An 18,692-nucleotide genomic window follows, 5' to 3' on the forward strand; every position below is an offset into this window, starting at 1 on the left:
CTCATCCTGAAGCAAAGTTCTTAACCCGAGGTACTATTTCTGGGTTAGCGGAGTCTGTAACCTGAAGCATCTGTAACCTGAAGCATCTGTAATCCGAGGTACCACTGTATATGTATATATGTAGAGAGTGTGTGTGTTTTAATTCTTTACGTACTAAATCGCTTAGGGATATGTTAGTACATACTGACTTAAAACACGCATCTACACAGCAGACCTTGACAGCAGCCCCACGAGGTTTTTTCAAGTGTGGACACTGCACCACATGTAGGATTGCATTACAAGTAAAAGAATTCGCTAAAAGTGAAGGCTTTTCCTATACAATCATTTGCCATGTGTGCCACAGCATGGGTTGTTTATGTAATTAAGTGTCCTTGTGGCTTGCTGTCTGTTGGGCAAACCATAAGACCAATCAGGATCAGGATATCAGAGCATCGCTCTAGAATTAGCAACAAAAATGTAGAAGCACCTTTGGCATGACACTTTCTTCAAGAATCACACACTGAAGAGGATTTATTTTTTTTTGTTCTTTGGGCTTACCATGGACCTCTAGATCAAGCAAGGAGGGTTCTGCAACAAAAAGAAAGTAGGTCTATTGAATACACTTCATCCTTCAGGGTGAAACACGGAATTAGATTATGGCTGTTTTCTTTACTTATATATTGGACAAACCTTTACGATCATATAGTATGCCTGTTGTAACATTTTACTGTTTATGGCATGTCACTGAGCAATGTTCTTTTAAGAGTGAATGAACATGAATTATCTGCACCTGTTGCCTTAGTTCAGGCTTCCTCAACCTCGGCCCTCCAGATGTCTTTGGCCTACAACTCCCATGATCCCTAGCTAGAAGGACCAGTGGTCAGGGATGATGGGAATTGTAGTCTCAAAACATCTGGATGGCCGAGGTTGAGGAAGCCTGCCTTAGTGTCCCCCCCCCCCTTATATTGTACTCAGACTTACTGGTTTACCTCGACTGAGAACCTATTATGAATAAGTTCCATGTAGCTGTTATATACAGCACCAGTATGGGCATTTATTATATCCTTGTATGTTTCTTTGGAATTTGTGTAGCTATTATATTACAAAGTGTCTATGTTTATATGATTTAGAACTACGCAAAGCTGATGAAGCTCCTTTGGACGAAACAGGGGAATATCCAGGAATCCTTGTCTTGTCTGTCTGTGTCAGCATCTACCAGTGCCAGTTTCTTTTGTCTACCAACTTTATCATCTTCATTAGATACTTAGAAAATTATTTCATGTCACTCTTCTAAGGAATACATCAGACAGAAAAATACAAGAGATGATGGAAGAAATTAGAAATGAATGTATTACGGCACTGATAAAATAGGATTTGTATTTTGTACATACTGGACTTGGTTGTCAACTGAATAAGCTACATTTTAATATATTATGTCATGATGTTGATTTTGACACAATGAGAAGCTGTATCTAATTTCTGAGAAGTAGTTTCTAGTAAATAACTTTGCAATTTTTATCATACAGCCTATCCTGTTTACGTGTTTTTTCAATTGGATTTACGTAATATAGGCATTCTGGTGGCTTTAATTCTTTACGCAAAGACAGCAGCCAGAATTTTAATAGGAAAATATTGGAATAACACCAACAAATATTGTTAATGCCAACAAAAGATGAATAGCAGTTGAAGTTGTGTGAATACCTCCAACTTGCCAAAATGACAGTTAATAAGAAATCACTCAGGCGACAAGGTTAAAAAAGAATGGGATTGCTTTAAAAATTACCGGACAAAATATGGTTCCAATAACACTTGGCTGTGCCTAGATTAAATTCACAGATAAAAGGGAATTTTCTTGATAATTGAATACAGAATATTGAAATGTAATAGTTGTGTTGAAGCCACAAAGAGATAGAGGGAAGTCAATAAACATACCGGTATAAGGGACACAAACCAGCTTAGTGGAATAGAAAGTGACTGTAAGGAAGGGGGGAAAAGAATATGAAGGTAACTTCTTTCTAGGAATTTTGTGTATAGAATATTCAAATCATGGTTTGTGCTCATTAAGTAATTTTGTGTATTTGAAAAATATCTTTATCTTTTAAATTTCTTTAATTTCTTTTATATATCTATATTTTTCTTTTATGTATTTTTTACTTTCTTTTCTTCTCAGTACAGTATATGTGGTTTAGGATTAATCTATTTTTTTTTTGTAAATTTCAAAAATGCAATAAAGATGAATAAAAAATAATAATCTATCAATGTTTAACTTTTTTTTAATTGTTATTTTTTTCATGGACGAAGGTGGTCCTGATATAGATATATATAGAAAATTCTATCCGCGTCTGTTTTCATTGCTTTTTTTGTGGAGGAAGGTTCTCTCTGTATATAAAAGTATGACTTTTTATTATTTCCCTCCCTTTGTGCTCCCCCCGCCTAATCTGTAGTCCGCCTTCAGCCCTTTCAAAGAAAGAAAAGAAAAGAAAAGAAAAGAAAAGAAAAGAAAAGAAAAGAAAAGAAAAGAAAAGAAAGAGCTACCTCCTCCTTCCCCCGCTTCTCTGGTGAAATGGCGCCGCCTTTTCCCGCCTCCTGCCTTGGCGCCTTTTTCTCGGGCCTCTCTGAGGGGATGTGTGGGGTGCGCGTTTGGGGGGCAGCTCCTTGCCCCGGGACCTGTGGGGATTTGTGGATGGGGGCGCCTGAAGAGGGAAGCGCCCCCCATTTTGCTGCCCGCATCTCTCTTGACGAAGCTCCCGTTTCCCCTGGAGAGCGAGGCCGGCGCTTTCTGAGGGGAAAACCCGCTCGCCTCTTAGAGGCAGCCGACATCCTTTATTTGCCTTTCGGGACACCCCCCCCCCGCCCTGCAAGGACCCCCTCAGGCGGCCTTTCCCCAGAGCCCCCCATGGCAGATGGGGCAGTCTGAAGAAGGAGGAAAAGCTGCTGGTACTGCGCCCCCAAGTCTCTCCCCTCAGATTTCACCCCCCAGACGCCCCTTGAGAACCTGACTCAGTGGGTCTGTGAGGGGGTTCATGGGGGCAGCCCAAACAGGTGGGCCCCCCACAGAAGGTCCCCAGAACCGGGCCTGGCATGGGGGGGGGGAGGGCAGCTGAGATGCCCCTGCTGCAACAAGGACCCCCCCCCAAAAAAGCTATGGGGCTCCCATCCCACAGAGGTGCGCCTGGCGCCTTCTCGGCTCCCTTTCCGGAGGACGAGGCTCTTCTCGGGACGCTGGAGGCGTAAGTTTTGAGGACTTTTTAATGGTTGTCTGCGATTCAAGATGGGTTCTTTCGAGTTGTATATTGTATTTTCACTGTTTTCCGAAGGGTGGTTTAGAAAAAGTGAGGGGGCAGCCTGCTGGGGGGGGGGAGCCCCGAGGCCTCTTTGGCCAGAAGGAGCCCCGACCAGGCTGAGGCCTTTGCCTCGGGCTCCTCTCCGGAAATAGGAGCCGGGGAAGACCGCATGAAAGGAGGCCTTCGTGATATTTAAAAGTAGGTCAGGTTCAGGTTCCAGATTGAGCTGAAGAGTAAACTTTCCTAGCAAGGTACAACAAGTAGGAAATAAAACGTTTTGGCTGGATTATAGCTTGAGAACTTTCTCCCAACGGTTTACTCGTAATGCCCGCCATGCAGAAAGGTATCCAAGAAGGGGAGAAGACTTCCTCCTTATCCCCCCCACTTTGCCGAATTGATTTAAGCCAATTAATTAATGAGCTCCTCACCTTTCAATCGGCTCATTGATTGTGTTTTTATACACCATATTTTTTCCATCTATAAGACGCCCCCATGCATTTTGGGGGCCTCCAATATAAGAAAATGGGGGGGGGGGAGATGGCCTCCGTGTATAAGACACCCCCACATTTTTGACATTATATTTCAGGGCGGAAACCTGGTCTTATAAACGGAAAAATACAATATGTTGGAAACTGCCCAGAGTGGCTGGGGAAACCCAGTCTGATGGGGGGGGGCCTACAATAATAATGTATTATTTGTAGGGCCCCCCCCCATCGGACTGGGTTTCCTCAGCCACTCTGGGCAGCTTCCAACATATATAAAAACACAATAAAACCTCACACAAAGCTTCCATATACAGTGGTACCTCTGGTTGCGAACGGGATCCGTTCCGGAGCCCCGTTTGCAACCTGAAAAGTACGCAAACTGCGTCTGCACGGGCCGCGATTTGGCGCTTCTGCGCATGCGCGTGACATCATTTGACGTGCGCATGCGCGAACCGCTGAACTCGGAAGTAGCCCGTTCTGTTATTTCTGGGTTCAGCACATTTGTAACCCGCGACGAACGCAACCCACAGCGATCGCAACCGAGGTATGACTGTACAGGGCTGCCTTCGGACATCCTCTAAAGGAGATACAGCACCAGCGGCCGACTGAATGGCATTGTTTCAGCCAGCTGCCATTTTGTTTTGGACTTCTGGGCCTGAGGCAGCTTTCCACCATCCTAGGACTGTGGGGTTTGGGGTCCGTTTGTCGAAGACCCTGAGGGACCCTCGGAATGGTGACGGAAGGACAGGACCCTGCCCCCCGCGGGATGGACTTTGCACGATACGCTTTGCCAGGTGTTTCCAGGTGGTTTATTGTGGCTGCAGTGGGATGGCACCCCAGGAGGGAGACAGGCGGACGGTCACCAGATGAACAAGGGCTTCCCGTCTGTGGACGCCATGAAGCTGAGGCAGTCCAGCAGGGTCAGGCAGTCCGTCATCTTCTCCGGAGGCACGATCTGCTCAATCACTTGCCGCAGGTAGCTCGGGTTGTTGTAGACATCTCCTTCAGGGCCTGCCATGTCTGGGCGCTCCCTCAGGATCCCGTAGGTGTTGACAATGTGCTCCGTGAACCTGGAGTGGAAGTTTGGGTCGTAGCCCTTTGGTTTCAGCATATTCATGATGGTGTCGTAGCGCTCCCCCAGGGATTGGCGCTCATCTGCTGACATTGGAGACAGGGAGTCATTGGCTGCCTGTGGGGAGAGAAGCAGCGTTAGAAAAGAGGGTTTCTGAGCCCTCGAGAGAAGCCGAGCCTCCCCAGCCGCCTTTATGGAGTTGCAGGTTTATGCAGCCAGGAGGGTCAAATGGAAAAAAACTCCTGCTGCTCCTGGCATCTTCAGAAGGTGGTGGTGGGGAGGCATCTTTGATTATTCTCTATGGCCAGTGCCAGTTCCCCACCCCCAAGGTGGCACCCTCCTTTGGTTTGGAGCTGCTACCCCCCCCCCCATCAACCCCAGCCAGTCAGTTTGACAGTTCAAACCCCAAAGTCAGAGAAAGTTGTAGCCACATGTTGCGAATAGACAGCTGAATAGACAGCTACATTTATGTTTCCTTCATCCATCTCTCGGGTGCCAATGGCTACTGCATTTAACACAGACATCACTAAGGCCTTATGTAAACCAAAAATTACCCTTAAGCTTAATCAAAAAGGAAAAAAAAGACATCATATTAATCAATTTATTTATGAGAAAGTGATTCACTAAAATCATTTTAGGAATTGAGCTGTGTAGTCTGGAGCAATGCCAAGTGAGCTACATAGGCAAAGGAGCCAAATATAGGTAGTTCATTTAAAAGGTTGAATGCCGGAAAGGGAGGGGTCAGAGAAATCATGAAATTTGCCCTGAGTTTGTGCAGCTGGAGCTATGCAGCTTCCTCCCCTTGAGGGGTGGGGGCTGCTTCCTGTTCTTTTCTTTGCCACTTGAAAATGGCAAAAAGCACAGCTGTTCAGAAGCTCCCTGAAACTCCCTAGCAATACATGGATATGGAGGCTGACTTCTCTTTATTGTTTTGCACCAAAGGAAAAAGGAGTACATAAACTTGACACCACTGCAAATGAAGGACGGGGGTGGGGGTGGAGAGATATTTGGTTCATTTTGTCTTTTAACATGAAGTTCTTTAATTGCATTTCTTGAAACAGTGAAGTAAAACACAGCTACCCTTTGAGATTCACGCTCCTCTGGATATTGCGACACAGCTTATGTATTTATAAAAATATTTACACACTACTCAATCATAAAAATATATCATAGCAGTTTACAACATTAAAAATATAGAAAACCATACACTAAAAGTGTAAAAAGGTTAAAAACAAGCATCAGGTAACCATTGTGGAAAGATACAGTCTGATCTGCCTGCATAGGCCTTGCGGAATAGAAAAGTTTTTGGCAGGCTTTTGCTGAATCTTTATTGACTGGGTTTATGGCACTAAAGACTTGGTTTCTCATTGTCAAGTGAGCCATCACCAACTTAGGGAACAACCAATGACATTCCTGTAGATGATGTCAGTGATCAAGCTGGGATATAAGGGTTCAGGAAATCCCTGAGGTATCCTGGACCTAAGTTGTTCAGGGCTTTGTAAATTAATACCACCTTGAACTTGGCTCAGTAGTAGATGGGACATCAGTACAGCTGTTTTAACAATGGTGTCACATGTTCATAGAATCGTAGAGTTGGAAGGCACTGTAAGGGTCATCTAGTCCAATTCTCTGCAATGCAGGAATCTCAACTAAAGCATTCAAGACGAGTGGCCATCCAACCTCTGCTTATAAACCTTCAAGGAAGGAGAGTCCACAACCTCCCAAGGGAGACCGTTCGATTTTGAACAGCTCTTACTGTCAGAAAGCTCTTCCTGATGTTTAGTGTTAATCTCCTTTCTTATAACGTGAATCCACTGGTTCAGGTCCTACCCTCTAGATCAGAAGAAAACAAGCTTGCTCCATATTCCATGTGACAGTCCTTGAGATAGGTGAAGCTGGCTATCACATCTCCTCTCCGTTTCCTCTTTTCCAGGCTGAACATACCCAGCTCCTTCAACTGTTCCTTATAAGGCTTGGTTTCAGACCCTTGATCATCTTGGTTGCCATCCTCTGCAACCACGTTCTTGACAAGAAGCTCCCATCAGCAATCTGATTGCAACATTCTGTGCCAGCTGGAGTTTCTGAACCCATTCTCCAACCAGAGAAATGCAGATAGAATAATATACAAAAAGGCATTAATGAAAAGAACAAGGAGTTGCAATAGGGGAAACTTATTAGCTTGAGGGCCACATCCCTTTCTAGGTTACATTCTTTGGGATGCACGTCAGTGGTGGGCAGAGCCAGAGGCAAAAGTGGGCAGAGCAACAATTGTTGTCAGTGACAGACCAGGATCCTGAGCTGGAGGGTGTAGCTTTGTTGCCTAGAAGCAGACATTGCCTTTGCAGATGGAGCAGACTCGCCCACTCTGATGGAGTGCACTCTTGCAGTCTCGATATTCCCGCACGACAAGGGAATCTTGTGAGCGAGCGTCCTGAACTCCTTGGCTTGCTCCTAAATTCCTGAACTGCGATGCTTGAGTACGGTGTTTGCTGCCGAGACTGTACCATTACTTGCCTGGATAAAGGTGTCTTTCTCTCCTCTAGGTGTTGGGTAGGAGCCAGGACAAGGGCAAAGCAGGGCCAGAGGAATGTGGCCTTGGGAAAGTCCTGGAGGGCCAAACAAAGGCCTCAAGGGCCATGTTTAGCCCCTAGGCCTGCATCTTCCCATCTCTGGGCTGCAGCTTTCAGGGTTGCTGTCCCTCCATCTTCTTCAATCAACATGCACCCTGTCAACACACCACAGCAGGGCTAGGACTGGGGAGTGGGGGGGCAGGGGAATCTCCCCTCACCTGCTGGATTTTCTCAGGGATGCTGCTGACAGTGAAACCGTAGAGGCGGACCCGATCAGGGAAGATGCTGGAGAGGATCCTGCGATCCAGCTGGAAGGCAATCTCTCCAACGATGCGCTCCATGTTTATCAGTTTGGGATCTGTAAGGACCAAGGGGGGATTTCCAGTCAGTCCAGCAGGATACCGCAGTAGGCAGCAGATCTCCCATCTCCTCCTTGAGGGGGACACCCAACGAAGCACTACATTTGCTCAGGGAAGCCTTAGGGCCAGGGCGGCCCCACTAGGACTGTTCCCATACTGCACCCTCACTGGACCTCCTCCGTGCCCTCCTTGAGTGCTTTTGCCTGTGCAGGATGTGTCCTTGAGGTGCCTCTGACTTGCCTGGATAGAGAAACGTGATATGTGTGTGTTTGTAGATACGCTGGTTGACATCCTCCAATGGCACAAAAGAATATAGGGTTTAGCCCTGTTGACAAAACTTGCATATTATGAAAGAGATATCAAATGAAGTACACTAAACAATATTTATTGAAAAATAGTTTGTTGATTATTGGAATGTAACATGCCAAGACACTGTTCAACCTTATATTTTATTTTCACTCATATAATCATTAATATAATTTGACATTCTGCTTGAAATGAAGTCATAACCAAAGGCACCCAAAAAGTTATGTAACACTCCTTAAACCCCCGGAGATGCACTCCATTGTCTCTTGAGACAGACAAACGCAAATAAAAAACCCTCCTTAAACCATAATTGACCTTTTGTATATGGATCCAAGATATTATGAAATCATATATTGATATATTGTGAAAGCAGATGAAGCATTGGGCGGAGCACTATTAAGAACTGTACTTGTGGGAAAACATGGTCGTTGACACAGCATTTGACAGCTAAAAGCTGGCCTCATGTCCTCCCTCATGCTGCACCTCCACTACTTCCTCTTGAAGTGTTGGGATGCAGGATCTGTGCCACAAGACATGCATGACTCCAGCATTGTGACCCTCTACAACAGGAGTCAGCAACCTTTTTCAGCCGTGGGCTGATGCACAGTCCCTCAGACCATGTGGTGGGCCAGACTATATTTTGGAAAAAAAATAAATGAACGAATTCCTATGCCCCACAAATAACCCAGAAATGCATTTTAAATAAAAGGAAACATTCTATTCATGTAATAACACCAAGCAGGCCCCACAAATAACCCAGAGATGCATTTTAAATAAAAGGAAACATTATGCTAATGTAAAAACATGCTGATTCCCAGATCGTCCATGGGCCGGATTGAGAAGGCAATTGGGCCACTTTCGGCCCACAGGCCTTAGGTTGCCTACCGCTGCAGTACATTGTATGGTATAGTTTTCCCTCACATTCTAAGGTTCTCCTAACACCTTAATTCTTTGTTTTAATAAGGGAGACTTTAAAACAATGTGTGAACATATTTTAAAATAATTAAAATTTGAAATCCACTACAAAAAAATAATGACAAACATATCTGAATTAATGCTGCAATGCTTGTTTGTTTGCAGGGAACATCACTCATGCTTTTTAAAAATTCCAAGCATGCTCACAAATCAGTTAACACTGACAGGAAAAATAAAGCACTATGACAAATCATTTTAGTTCCTTGCTGAACCAAACAGGTTTATCTCAGTAACACACTCATTTACTATCAAATAGCAGCTTTAATCCCCCCAACACCAAACCCCCACAGAAAACCACACCCCAGTACCAGCCCAGACAATCTCAACCATACTCTACACCACCCAACAGCCCACACCTTCAGCACCGCCCCCCACTCTTCACTAAAGAAAACAATTCCTTCAACCTTCATAACACAACCCACAATCAGGCAAAAAGCTGATACCTAACCAACACAATGGTGGCAATAGAGCGTACCAATACACATACCCCCACCCCAACACACTGACGATGTTGCTAGTTACACTGGCAACATTGCTTCTGAACCTTACACATGACACTGGCGTCACAAAGATGCCTCACACCATCTCACTGGACACCCCCTATTGTAAACGACAAAGGGAATGGCCTGTCCCTGAACACGGCCATCCACACCAGCTGAGACCCAGGACCAACCGGCTAATCGCCCAAGGGTCCAAAATACCCCAAACAAACACCTATATGAATATATACAGGAAACCCCCACAACCTACCCCCTACTCTTTAACCCAAATCTAACTCCAACCCCACTAGCCCCCCACCCACCACACCCTAAGTCAGTGCAATCCCACTGGTTCACCAAACAACATGAGGCGAGAGACAAGACAACCCGGACGGGTTGGCAAGGAATCATCCAACATAATAGGGAAACTAGATGGCTAACTTAAAGGCAATTACACTTAATGTGAGGGGGTTGGGAAACCCCATAAGAAGAAAACACATCACCTCATACATAAACAGCATGAAACCACACATCACCTTCCTACAAGAAATACACAACCCACCCAAAGGGAGCACACTCCTGAGCGACCCCCGCTTCAGTCAACAATGGGTGGCAAATGGCTCAGGAAAAGCCCGGGGGGCGGGTAGCTGTGGTACTTAGTAGAGACCTGAACTTCAAAGCCACAACAGTCCTAAAGGATAAAAAAGGCAGATTCATATTCGTTAAAGGGACACTAGATGGCAAAATCAAACTAACAATCGGCTCTATATACGCCCCAAACCTGAAACAACTAGAATTCTTCCAGAAGACACTAAACAAGTTCCTCTCCTTATCTGAAGGGGAAGCAATCCTAGGAGGCGACCTCAACCTAAATATGAAAGGTATATCCCTAAAAAACACTCACCCCACAACCTCATGGACAACCTTCCTCAACCCCCCCAAACAACTAGGGACTCTTACAAGCTACTGAAAATGTTAAAAAACATCTGGAGTGAACAAAGCCCAAGAGATACCAGCCACATATTCCAATCCGGACGCCATGGTACACTTTCCAGACTGGACAGCATCCTGCTCACACAGGGTCTGATCCCTTTAGTGGAATCAAAAAACATAGGCAACATCAAAATCACAGATCACGCCCCAGTAGAAGTCACTATTAAAATAGAAGAAACACAAACCACCCCACCATGGTCCTTCAGTCCCACCCTAACTTCAAACAAACAAATTAGAGAGAGTCTCACAAAAACCCTCCAAAACTACTTCAAGGAAAACAATGTAGACAATATAAAAACACCCCTCTTATGGGACGCAATGAAAGCGGTTACCAGAGGAGCTTGCATAAAAGAGAAAGCACTCCTTAAAAAACAAACCTCCTCTAAAATCAACAACTTAGAACAACTACAAACAAACAGGATCTAAAAAATTCATTCAACTTATAGAACAAAAAATAAGAGAAATAGACTCCCTAGAAATCAACAAAACACAAAACAATGATCAACATTCTATACTTAAAACAGCGCTTCTATGAATATGGAGGAAAAAACTCCAGACTATTAGCAAATAGATGTCGTGAAAAAACACTCAAAGCAAGAATACACTGCATCACCAAAAAAGATGGCAACACGATATTTCCCCCCAAAGAAATAACTGCAGAATTTGCAAAATTCTACTCCAACCTATACACCTCCCATAACCCACCTGAGAAGGAAATCAGAGAATTCCTAGCAGAGATGAACATACCCACTCTAACTAACGAGGAACAAGAATTCATGGACAGTCCCATCACCCCAGAGGAAATAGACACAATCCCCAAAAACTTAAAACCACACAAAGCTCCCGGCCCAGATGGCTTCACAGCAGAATTCTATAAGAAATTCAAAGAACCCCTGATGCCCTACATGACACGCCTGTTTAATGACATCATGAAAGGAGGACTCATTCCCAAAACCTGAACCCTCTCCAAAATAGTCTCCATCCCAAAACCATTAAAAGACAGCCTCAAAGTAGAATCATACCGCCCAATCACATTAATAAACCAAGACTACAAAATATTCACATCAATCTTGGCCAACCGCCTGAAAAAATTCTTATCCAAGTTAATAGCCCCAGACCAGACTGGCTTTGTCCCTGGTTGCAACATTACAGACCCCATCAGGAAACTACTGAACCTAATCGAACACAGCAAGGCAACTAAACTCCCATTGACAATTATGTCCCTTTGTTGTTGTTGTTGTTCAGTCGTTCAGTCGTGTCTGACTCTTTGTGACCCCATGGACCAGAGCACGCCAGGCACCCCTATCCTCCACTGCCTCCCGCAGTTTGGCCAAACTCATGCCAGTCGCTTCAAGAACACTGTCCAACCATCTCATCCTCTCGTCCCCTTCTTGTGCCCTCCATCTTTCCCAACATCAGGGTCTTTTCCAGGGAGTCTTCTCTTCTCATGAGGTGGCCAAAGTACTGGAGCCTCAACTTTAGGATCTGTCCTTCCAGTGAGCACTCAGGGCTGATTTCTTTAAGGATGGATAAGTTTGATCTTTTTGCAGTCCATGGGACTCTCAAGAGTCTCCTCCAGCACCATAATTCAAAAGCATCAATTCTTCAGCGATCAGTCTTCTTTATGATCCAGCTCTCACTTCCGTACATTACTACTGGGAAAACCATAGCTTTAACTATACGGACCTTTGTCGGCAAGGTGATGTCTTTGCTTTTTAAGATGCTGTCTAGGTTTGTCATTGCTTTTCTCCCAAGAAGCAGGCGTCTTCTAATTTCGTGACTGCTGTCACCATCTGCAGTGATCATGGAACCCAAGAAAGTGAAATCTCTCACTGCCTCCATTTCTTCCCCTTCTATTTGCCAGGAGGTGATGGGACCAGTGGCCATGATCTTAGTTTTTTTGATGTTGAGCTTCAGACCATATTTTGCGCTCTCCTCTTTCACCCTCATTAAAAGGTTCTTTAATTCCTCCTCACTTTCTGCCATCAAGGTTGTGTCATCAGCATATCTGAGGTTGTTGATATTTCTTCCGGCAATCTTACTTCCAGTTTGGGATTCATCCAGTCCAGCCTTTCGCATGATGAATTCTGCATATAAGTTAAATAAGCAGGGAGACAATATACAGCCTTGTTGTACTCCTTTCCCAATTTTGAACCAATCAGTTATTCCATATCCAGTTGTAACTGTAGCTTCTTGTCCCACATAGAGATTTCTCAGGAGACAAATGAGGTGATCTGGCACTCCCATTTCTTTAAGAACTTGCCATAGTTTGCTGTGGTCGACACAGTCAAAGGCTTTTGCGTAGTCAATGAAGCAGAAGTAGATGTTTTTCTGGAACTCTCTAGCTTTCTTCATAATCCAGCATATGTTTGCAATTTGGTCTCTGGTTCCTCTGCCCCTTCGAAATCCAGTTTGCACTTCTGGGAGTTCTCGGTCCACATACTGCTTAAGCCTGCCTTGTAGAATTTTAAGCATAACCTTGTTAGCGTGTGAAATGAGCGCAATTGTGTGGTAGTTGGAGCATTCTTTGGCACTGCCCTTCTTTGGGATTGGGATGTAGACTGATCCTCTCCAGTCCTCTGGCCACTGCTGAGTTTTCCAAACTTGCTGGCCTATTGAGTGTAGCACCTTAACAGCATCATCCTTTAAAATTCAGCTGGAATATCATCACTTCCACTGGACTTGTTCCACTGGAGAAGGAGCTACTCCAGTATCCCTGCCAAGAAAACTCCATGGACAAAGACAACAGACATATAAAAATTTGTGTCCCTAGACATCCTCAAAGCTTTTGATTGCCTAGAATGGAAATACCTATCAGCAGTACTAACTAGCATGAAATTTGGCCCCAACTTCCTACAAACCATCAAACAAATATACTTCCAAGCCTCAGCAAAATGCAGAATCAATAATATGGACTCAAATAACATAACAAACCAAAGAGGCATAAAACAAGGATGCCCACTGTCTCCCTTCCTATTTATCCTGGTGCTGGAACCCCAAGCAATCCGAATCCGAGCAGCCGCAGACGCAGGGAATAGAGCAGGGGTCTGCAACCTTTTTCAGCTGTGGGCCGGTCCACCATCCCTCAGACCATGTGGTGGGCCAGACTATATTTTGAAAAAATATCTGAACAAATTCCTATGTCCCACAAATAACCCAGAGATGCATTTTAAATAAAAGCACACATTCTACTCATGTAAAAACACCAGGGAGGCCCCAGAAATGCATCTACATATATAAAATCGTAAAAGTTGGATGTTTGTTATCGATCGCCTTTCTCCATAACGCTTGACTGATTTCGTTCAAATTTGGACACAACGTTCCATGGCCATATGGGAGTGATCATATGTAATTACATTGTACAAATAGCACACCTTTCCCAGGTAAACATGTGATTTTGTGCAAAAAAATCTAGTGCCCTCCAGTGGACATCAGAGACCACAGCAGTCATCTCATTTCACTGCCACACCCCACCTGCCTCCGGCCCCTCCTCCTGCTCCTCCTACGTCACCACCACCCTCCCCCTACATCTCCTCCTCCTACAAAGCACCATAGTCAATGGTCGGCAACCTGCAGACATCTGTGAGTGGATGGAGAAGTGGAGGGAGGGGTAGAGGGCAACCACTGGAGGGTTGCTGGGGGGAGGGGAGCAATACGCCTCCCCCCCAGGTCGGTGACATGGGGGGGGGGTTGGGCGGGTCCCCAGGCTCACCAAGATGCATACGGAGCCCTGGAGACGATTCCCCAGCCAAATAGAGCACATGGGAGGCAGAAGGCCAGGCGTGGTGGTGCTAGGATCCAGGAGGGTCACGAGACTGTAAAGCTGGGCCATGGAGACAAGCGGGGTGTGGGGGGGTTGCTGGGGGGAGGGGAGCGAAATGCCTCCCTCCCGTCTGTGACACGGGGGGGGGGGGAGGTTGGGAGGGTCCCTAGGCTCACCAAGACACACAGGGAGCCCTGGAGGGAAGGAGGATTCCCCAGCCAAAGAGCACGTAGGACGCAGAAGGTCAGGCGTTGTAGTGCTGAGATCGGGGAGGGTCACAAGACCGTAAAGCTGGGCCATGGAGACAAGCGGGGAAAAGCACCTCAAACTCGAATACCAGTAATAATTAGTTGTGTGGAGGAAGCTGAAAATGGGGGGGGGGGGGAGAGAGCGAGAGAGAGAGCAGGCAGGCTGAACTTCAACCAGAGAAGGCAGGGGCGTACCCAGGATCAAAACTAAGGGGGGGGGGGCAAGCCATGGTCATTCAGGTTGTGACATTTCAGCACGGAAAGGCAAATGAAACCAAAATTTTAGGAAAATTATATATAATTATAGCAGTGCTTTATTACGGTAGTTATTACAATTATTTGCTTGAATTTTTTTTTAAAAAATTATTCTAGTTACATGTCTTATACTAGGGGTGGCCAACTCCCAAGAGACTGGGGTCAGCTCAAAGTTGTTGACCTTTTTGGGGATGAAGAATGCCCCTTTTTTAGGGGTTTGGTTCACTTTTGGTTGTTGAGCTTTTTTTAGGGACTAGACCTTCTGAAATAATTGATTTTAAAACTAACTCAGCAAGACAGAAGACTGCCTGCTTTGTAAAGTGTGACAACCTTTGAGGTACAAAACACCCAGACAAGGAAAACCGACTCAGCTAACTAGTTTACACAGATCTGAGGAGCCAGTTGATGCGTACTAGGCCTTCGATTTCACATATGGCGCCCAAACAACTGTACCCACACCACACTACCTCCAAAGTAAACCAAAAAGCTAAAAGCAAATGCAGTAGCAAACCTCAGAACTGAACTTAAAACAAAAGCTGTATTCCCCGGCAACTGCACAGGCAAACCACATAGAAATCAAACCTTGCTGCAAAACAATGCCACCCCCAATGGAGGCTGGAACCTGCCCCACAAAAGGAACCTGGGACAAGCTGAAGCACCAATGGCTCAATTACCCTCTTTGTTAACATAAAATGCACAATGATTATTTAAAACAATATTTATTCCTTTTAATTAATTTTCTAAGCAGTAGCACTGGAAAGCAAGAGCTCACTAAATCCTGAATTATTTGCTTACTGACCACATTATGTAAACAGCAAACAAAAACAGCTTCAAAAAACAGAAAAACTTCCCCCCCAACAGAAAGCCCCAAATGGCTGAAATACTCAGTTTCCCAGGATTCTCAGCCCTTGCAAAGGAACTACTCACCATGCAAGGGAGCTCAGTTTCCCAAGCTCCCTTGCAACGATGATTCCCGGCAAATTCAGAAACTTGCCAGCACGATCTCTGATAGGCACGCCAGCTCTTTGTCGGCATGAGGGAGAGGGAAACAGCCGGCGCAACACACACACACACACACACACACACACACACACACACACACAGAGTGGCTAGCTGTGCTTTGGCTCTTGTAAGAGCTCAATTGTTATTGAGATTTTGGGAGAGGGAGAAAGACCAGTCGTTCTTTTGTTTCTTTTTAGGCTGCCAATAACCATTTAAATTTTTTTGCTTCTAGGGGGGGCAGTTGCCCCCCCTGGGTACACCCATGAGAGAAGGTGTGGGGAAGTATATGCTTTCTCTTTTATACTGTATCTTTCCTTTACGTTTCACCAAATCAGCCACAGCAACGCGTGGCTGGGTCAGCTAGTTTTAAATAAAAGAACACATTCTATTCATGTAAAAACATGCTGATTCCCAGACCATCCGTGGGCCAGATTGAGAAGGCAATTGGGCCACATCCGGCCCATGGGCCTTCCGTTGCCTACCCCTGGAATAGAGGCTTTCGCCCCAGCAGCAGAAATAGGACAAATGTGATGGGGGGTGGAGCAAAATCAGGAGCAAACAGGGGATCCCTTTTTTTAATCCTGTCGGTTCCAGGGTTTGGGTCCTGAGTTGAGGGAGCTTTTGCTTCTCTCCTTCCCTACCCCCTCCACTTGTTTGCTCACCTGCCTCCTTCCCATCTCTCCCTGCTTGTGGCTAGTGCCAGACACTGCTTTCTGGGGCTTTCCGCGTGGTGACTCCTCCCCCGAGGAGACTCCCAGTTGGTGGAGGGCAGAGGAAGCGCCACGGCAGCCTCAGCGCCTGCCTGCATCCTGTGATGCAGGGGGCAATAACATGCCCCCTGCAAGCACGAAGGAGGAGGGGCGGCAGCAGAACAAGGCCAGGCCGGGCACCTGGAGCCAGCTGCTTCAGCAGCAGCACCTAGCTCACAGCCCCAACACGAGCAGCACGCGGAGCAGCTGTTCCCGGACTCCTGCTGTTGGACACCCCTGTTGTTCAGCCAAACAGGAAAGATGCCCCTGGTTTGGACTGTACTAAGGAGGCATATAAGAAATCAGCCAATGTGCATAGACAGCCAGGTAGTGAAATCAAGGTGGGAGATCAGGTGTGGTTGTCAACACGTGATTTACTCCAGAAAGGTAGATATAGAAAACTGGACTGCCAGAGAGGGGGTCCATTTGAAGTGATAGAATAGATCAATCCTGTGAGTTTCAGGCTCAGGTTGCTGGTATCAATGAAGTTCTACCCTCTATTCCATAGATCCTTGTCATTGCCAGTGGTGCCTGCACACCCTTACCAAGCAGCTAGACAAACACTTCCACCTCCAGTCATGGTAGAAAGAGAGGAAAAGTTTGAAGTTTGAAGGTTGCAATACTTGATTGCATGAAGAGGGTATGGGCCAGAAGAAAGATCATGGGAATATGCAGAACATGTTCATGCTCCAGACTTGCAAAGGGAGTTTTATAGAAGTCACCCCAGCAGACCAAAACCGAAGGGGTGGAGGGAAAGAGGAGGAGGGCTCTGTAGAGGGGGTGGTGTCAGGGACTAGACTGAAGAGGAGGGCTCGGAGGAGGAATGGTGGCAATCATCTCCCCTTCTCCACTAGTTTCAAGAGAAGAGTGAGACAGGATTGAATTACAGCAGAGCAGCTTAGTTATGAGGCATTAGAAGGAGGGGTAGAGGGGTAGTGCTGACAGCAGAAATGTCCTTAGAAAGCATAGAAGAGCCACCATCCCCATGTACCTGTCGCTCATTTAGAGTTCAAGAGCAAAGGGTTCAGAGACATTTGACTCCTGAGGCCCCCCATAGAGCCAAGGGCTGTTGCTGGGGAAAGGAGGAGCTCAGAGTGAGTAATGTCACTATGGAGTTAAGGACTGGATTCTTTGCCTTGCACCACAATGACTGAATAAAACCATAAATATGAACTTTTTTGTTTCTTCCTTGCTCTTTTATGCTACTAGGGGAGGAAAGATTCCCCCACGCCTGACAGCTATGTAGGAAATGTCCTAACTCTGCCTGAGTTCAATTGCACTGTAACTCTTCAGCTCTTTGGGCTTGATGGTGTCTGCCTGTGGTAGAGCTATCAATGGAAAGTGACCATCTGTGAGAAGATCAGCTCACCATGCCCAGTCAGGGCCCGGAAACATCACACATTGCTTACACAACAGAAACACATATACACACTCACCCACCTCTGCCTGACTTGGTGCTGCTCAGGGAGGTGGCTTGCCTGTCGGCACCTCGGCGCTCCTTTGGCCTCACAACCATTGGCTGGCTCTGGTTGAAGACCTGAGATGCTACTGCTGGGCTTTGAGAAGAGGCTGCTGGGCTTTGCTGCTCAGCGAGTGGGTCTTGGGCCAGGGGCGGGATCTCATACACCTTTCGATACAGGTCTGGGAAGAACATTAGCATTTGGAAAGGGGAGGGATAAAAGAAGTTGGTACCCAACCTTCGAGCATGAAAGGTTGGGTAAGGCAGGGGAGAGGATTGGTAAATCATGGGAGAGATTGGGTAAGGCATGTGAGATATAAGGTCAGGTGGGGGAATTTGGAGGGGGGGAGGCCTGGGCCTGACAGGCCGATGGAAAGCAGACTCATCCGTGTTATGGTCATAGAAGGGTGCTGCACTGAGTGGGGTTCGCTGGGAGTTTGTGAAGAGTTCTCGTCTGGACAAGACGCTACCCATGGTTGACTCATCATGGACTGGTGCGTACGTATCCCACCAGAGCTGGCCATCAGCAGAGCCAGGCTGGTAGGAAGTGGCGGGAGCGACGGGGAGTGACTCATACATGGGCCTGTTGCCGAGAGGCAGGCTGTAGTTGGGCTGGTGGAAGGTGGCAGGAGGCAAGGGTAGGCTCTGGTGGCCTGTCACCTGTCGCCCAGCAGACGGGTAGGAAGAATCATCAGCGACATTGACTGCATAGTA

General features: G+C 46.2%; 1 protein-coding gene across 2 annotated transcripts; it reads right to left on the reverse strand.

The window, feature by feature from the left end:
- Positions 1-4,545: 4,545 nt before the first annotated feature.
- LOC117050402 (speriolin-like) lies at positions 4,546-18,101 on the reverse strand. 2 transcript variants are annotated; one of them, XM_033156053.1, is made up of 3 exons: positions 17,960-18,101; positions 7,609-7,748; positions 4,546-4,937 (listed from the first exon to the last, which is right to left on the reverse strand). In XM_033156053.1, exons 1-3 carry the CDS (start codon positions 18,033-18,035, stop codon positions 4,608-4,610), a joined length of 546 nt encoding a protein of 181 aa, XP_033011944.1. In that variant the 5' UTR covers positions 18,036-18,101; the 3' UTR covers positions 4,546-4,607. The 2 variants fall into 2 exon arrangements, with proteins under 2 accessions (XP_033011944.1, XP_033011945.1); XM_033156054.1 differs by having other exon boundaries at positions 17,956-18,045.
- Between the last annotated feature and the right edge of the window lie 591 nt (positions 18,102-18,692).

The sequence above is a fragment of the Lacerta agilis genome, chromosome 7 (genome assembly GCF_009819535.1).
Source record: "Lacerta agilis isolate rLacAgi1 chromosome 7, rLacAgi1.pri, whole genome shotgun sequence".
NCBI lineage: Eukaryota > Metazoa > Chordata > Lepidosauria > Squamata > Lacertidae > Lacerta > Lacerta agilis.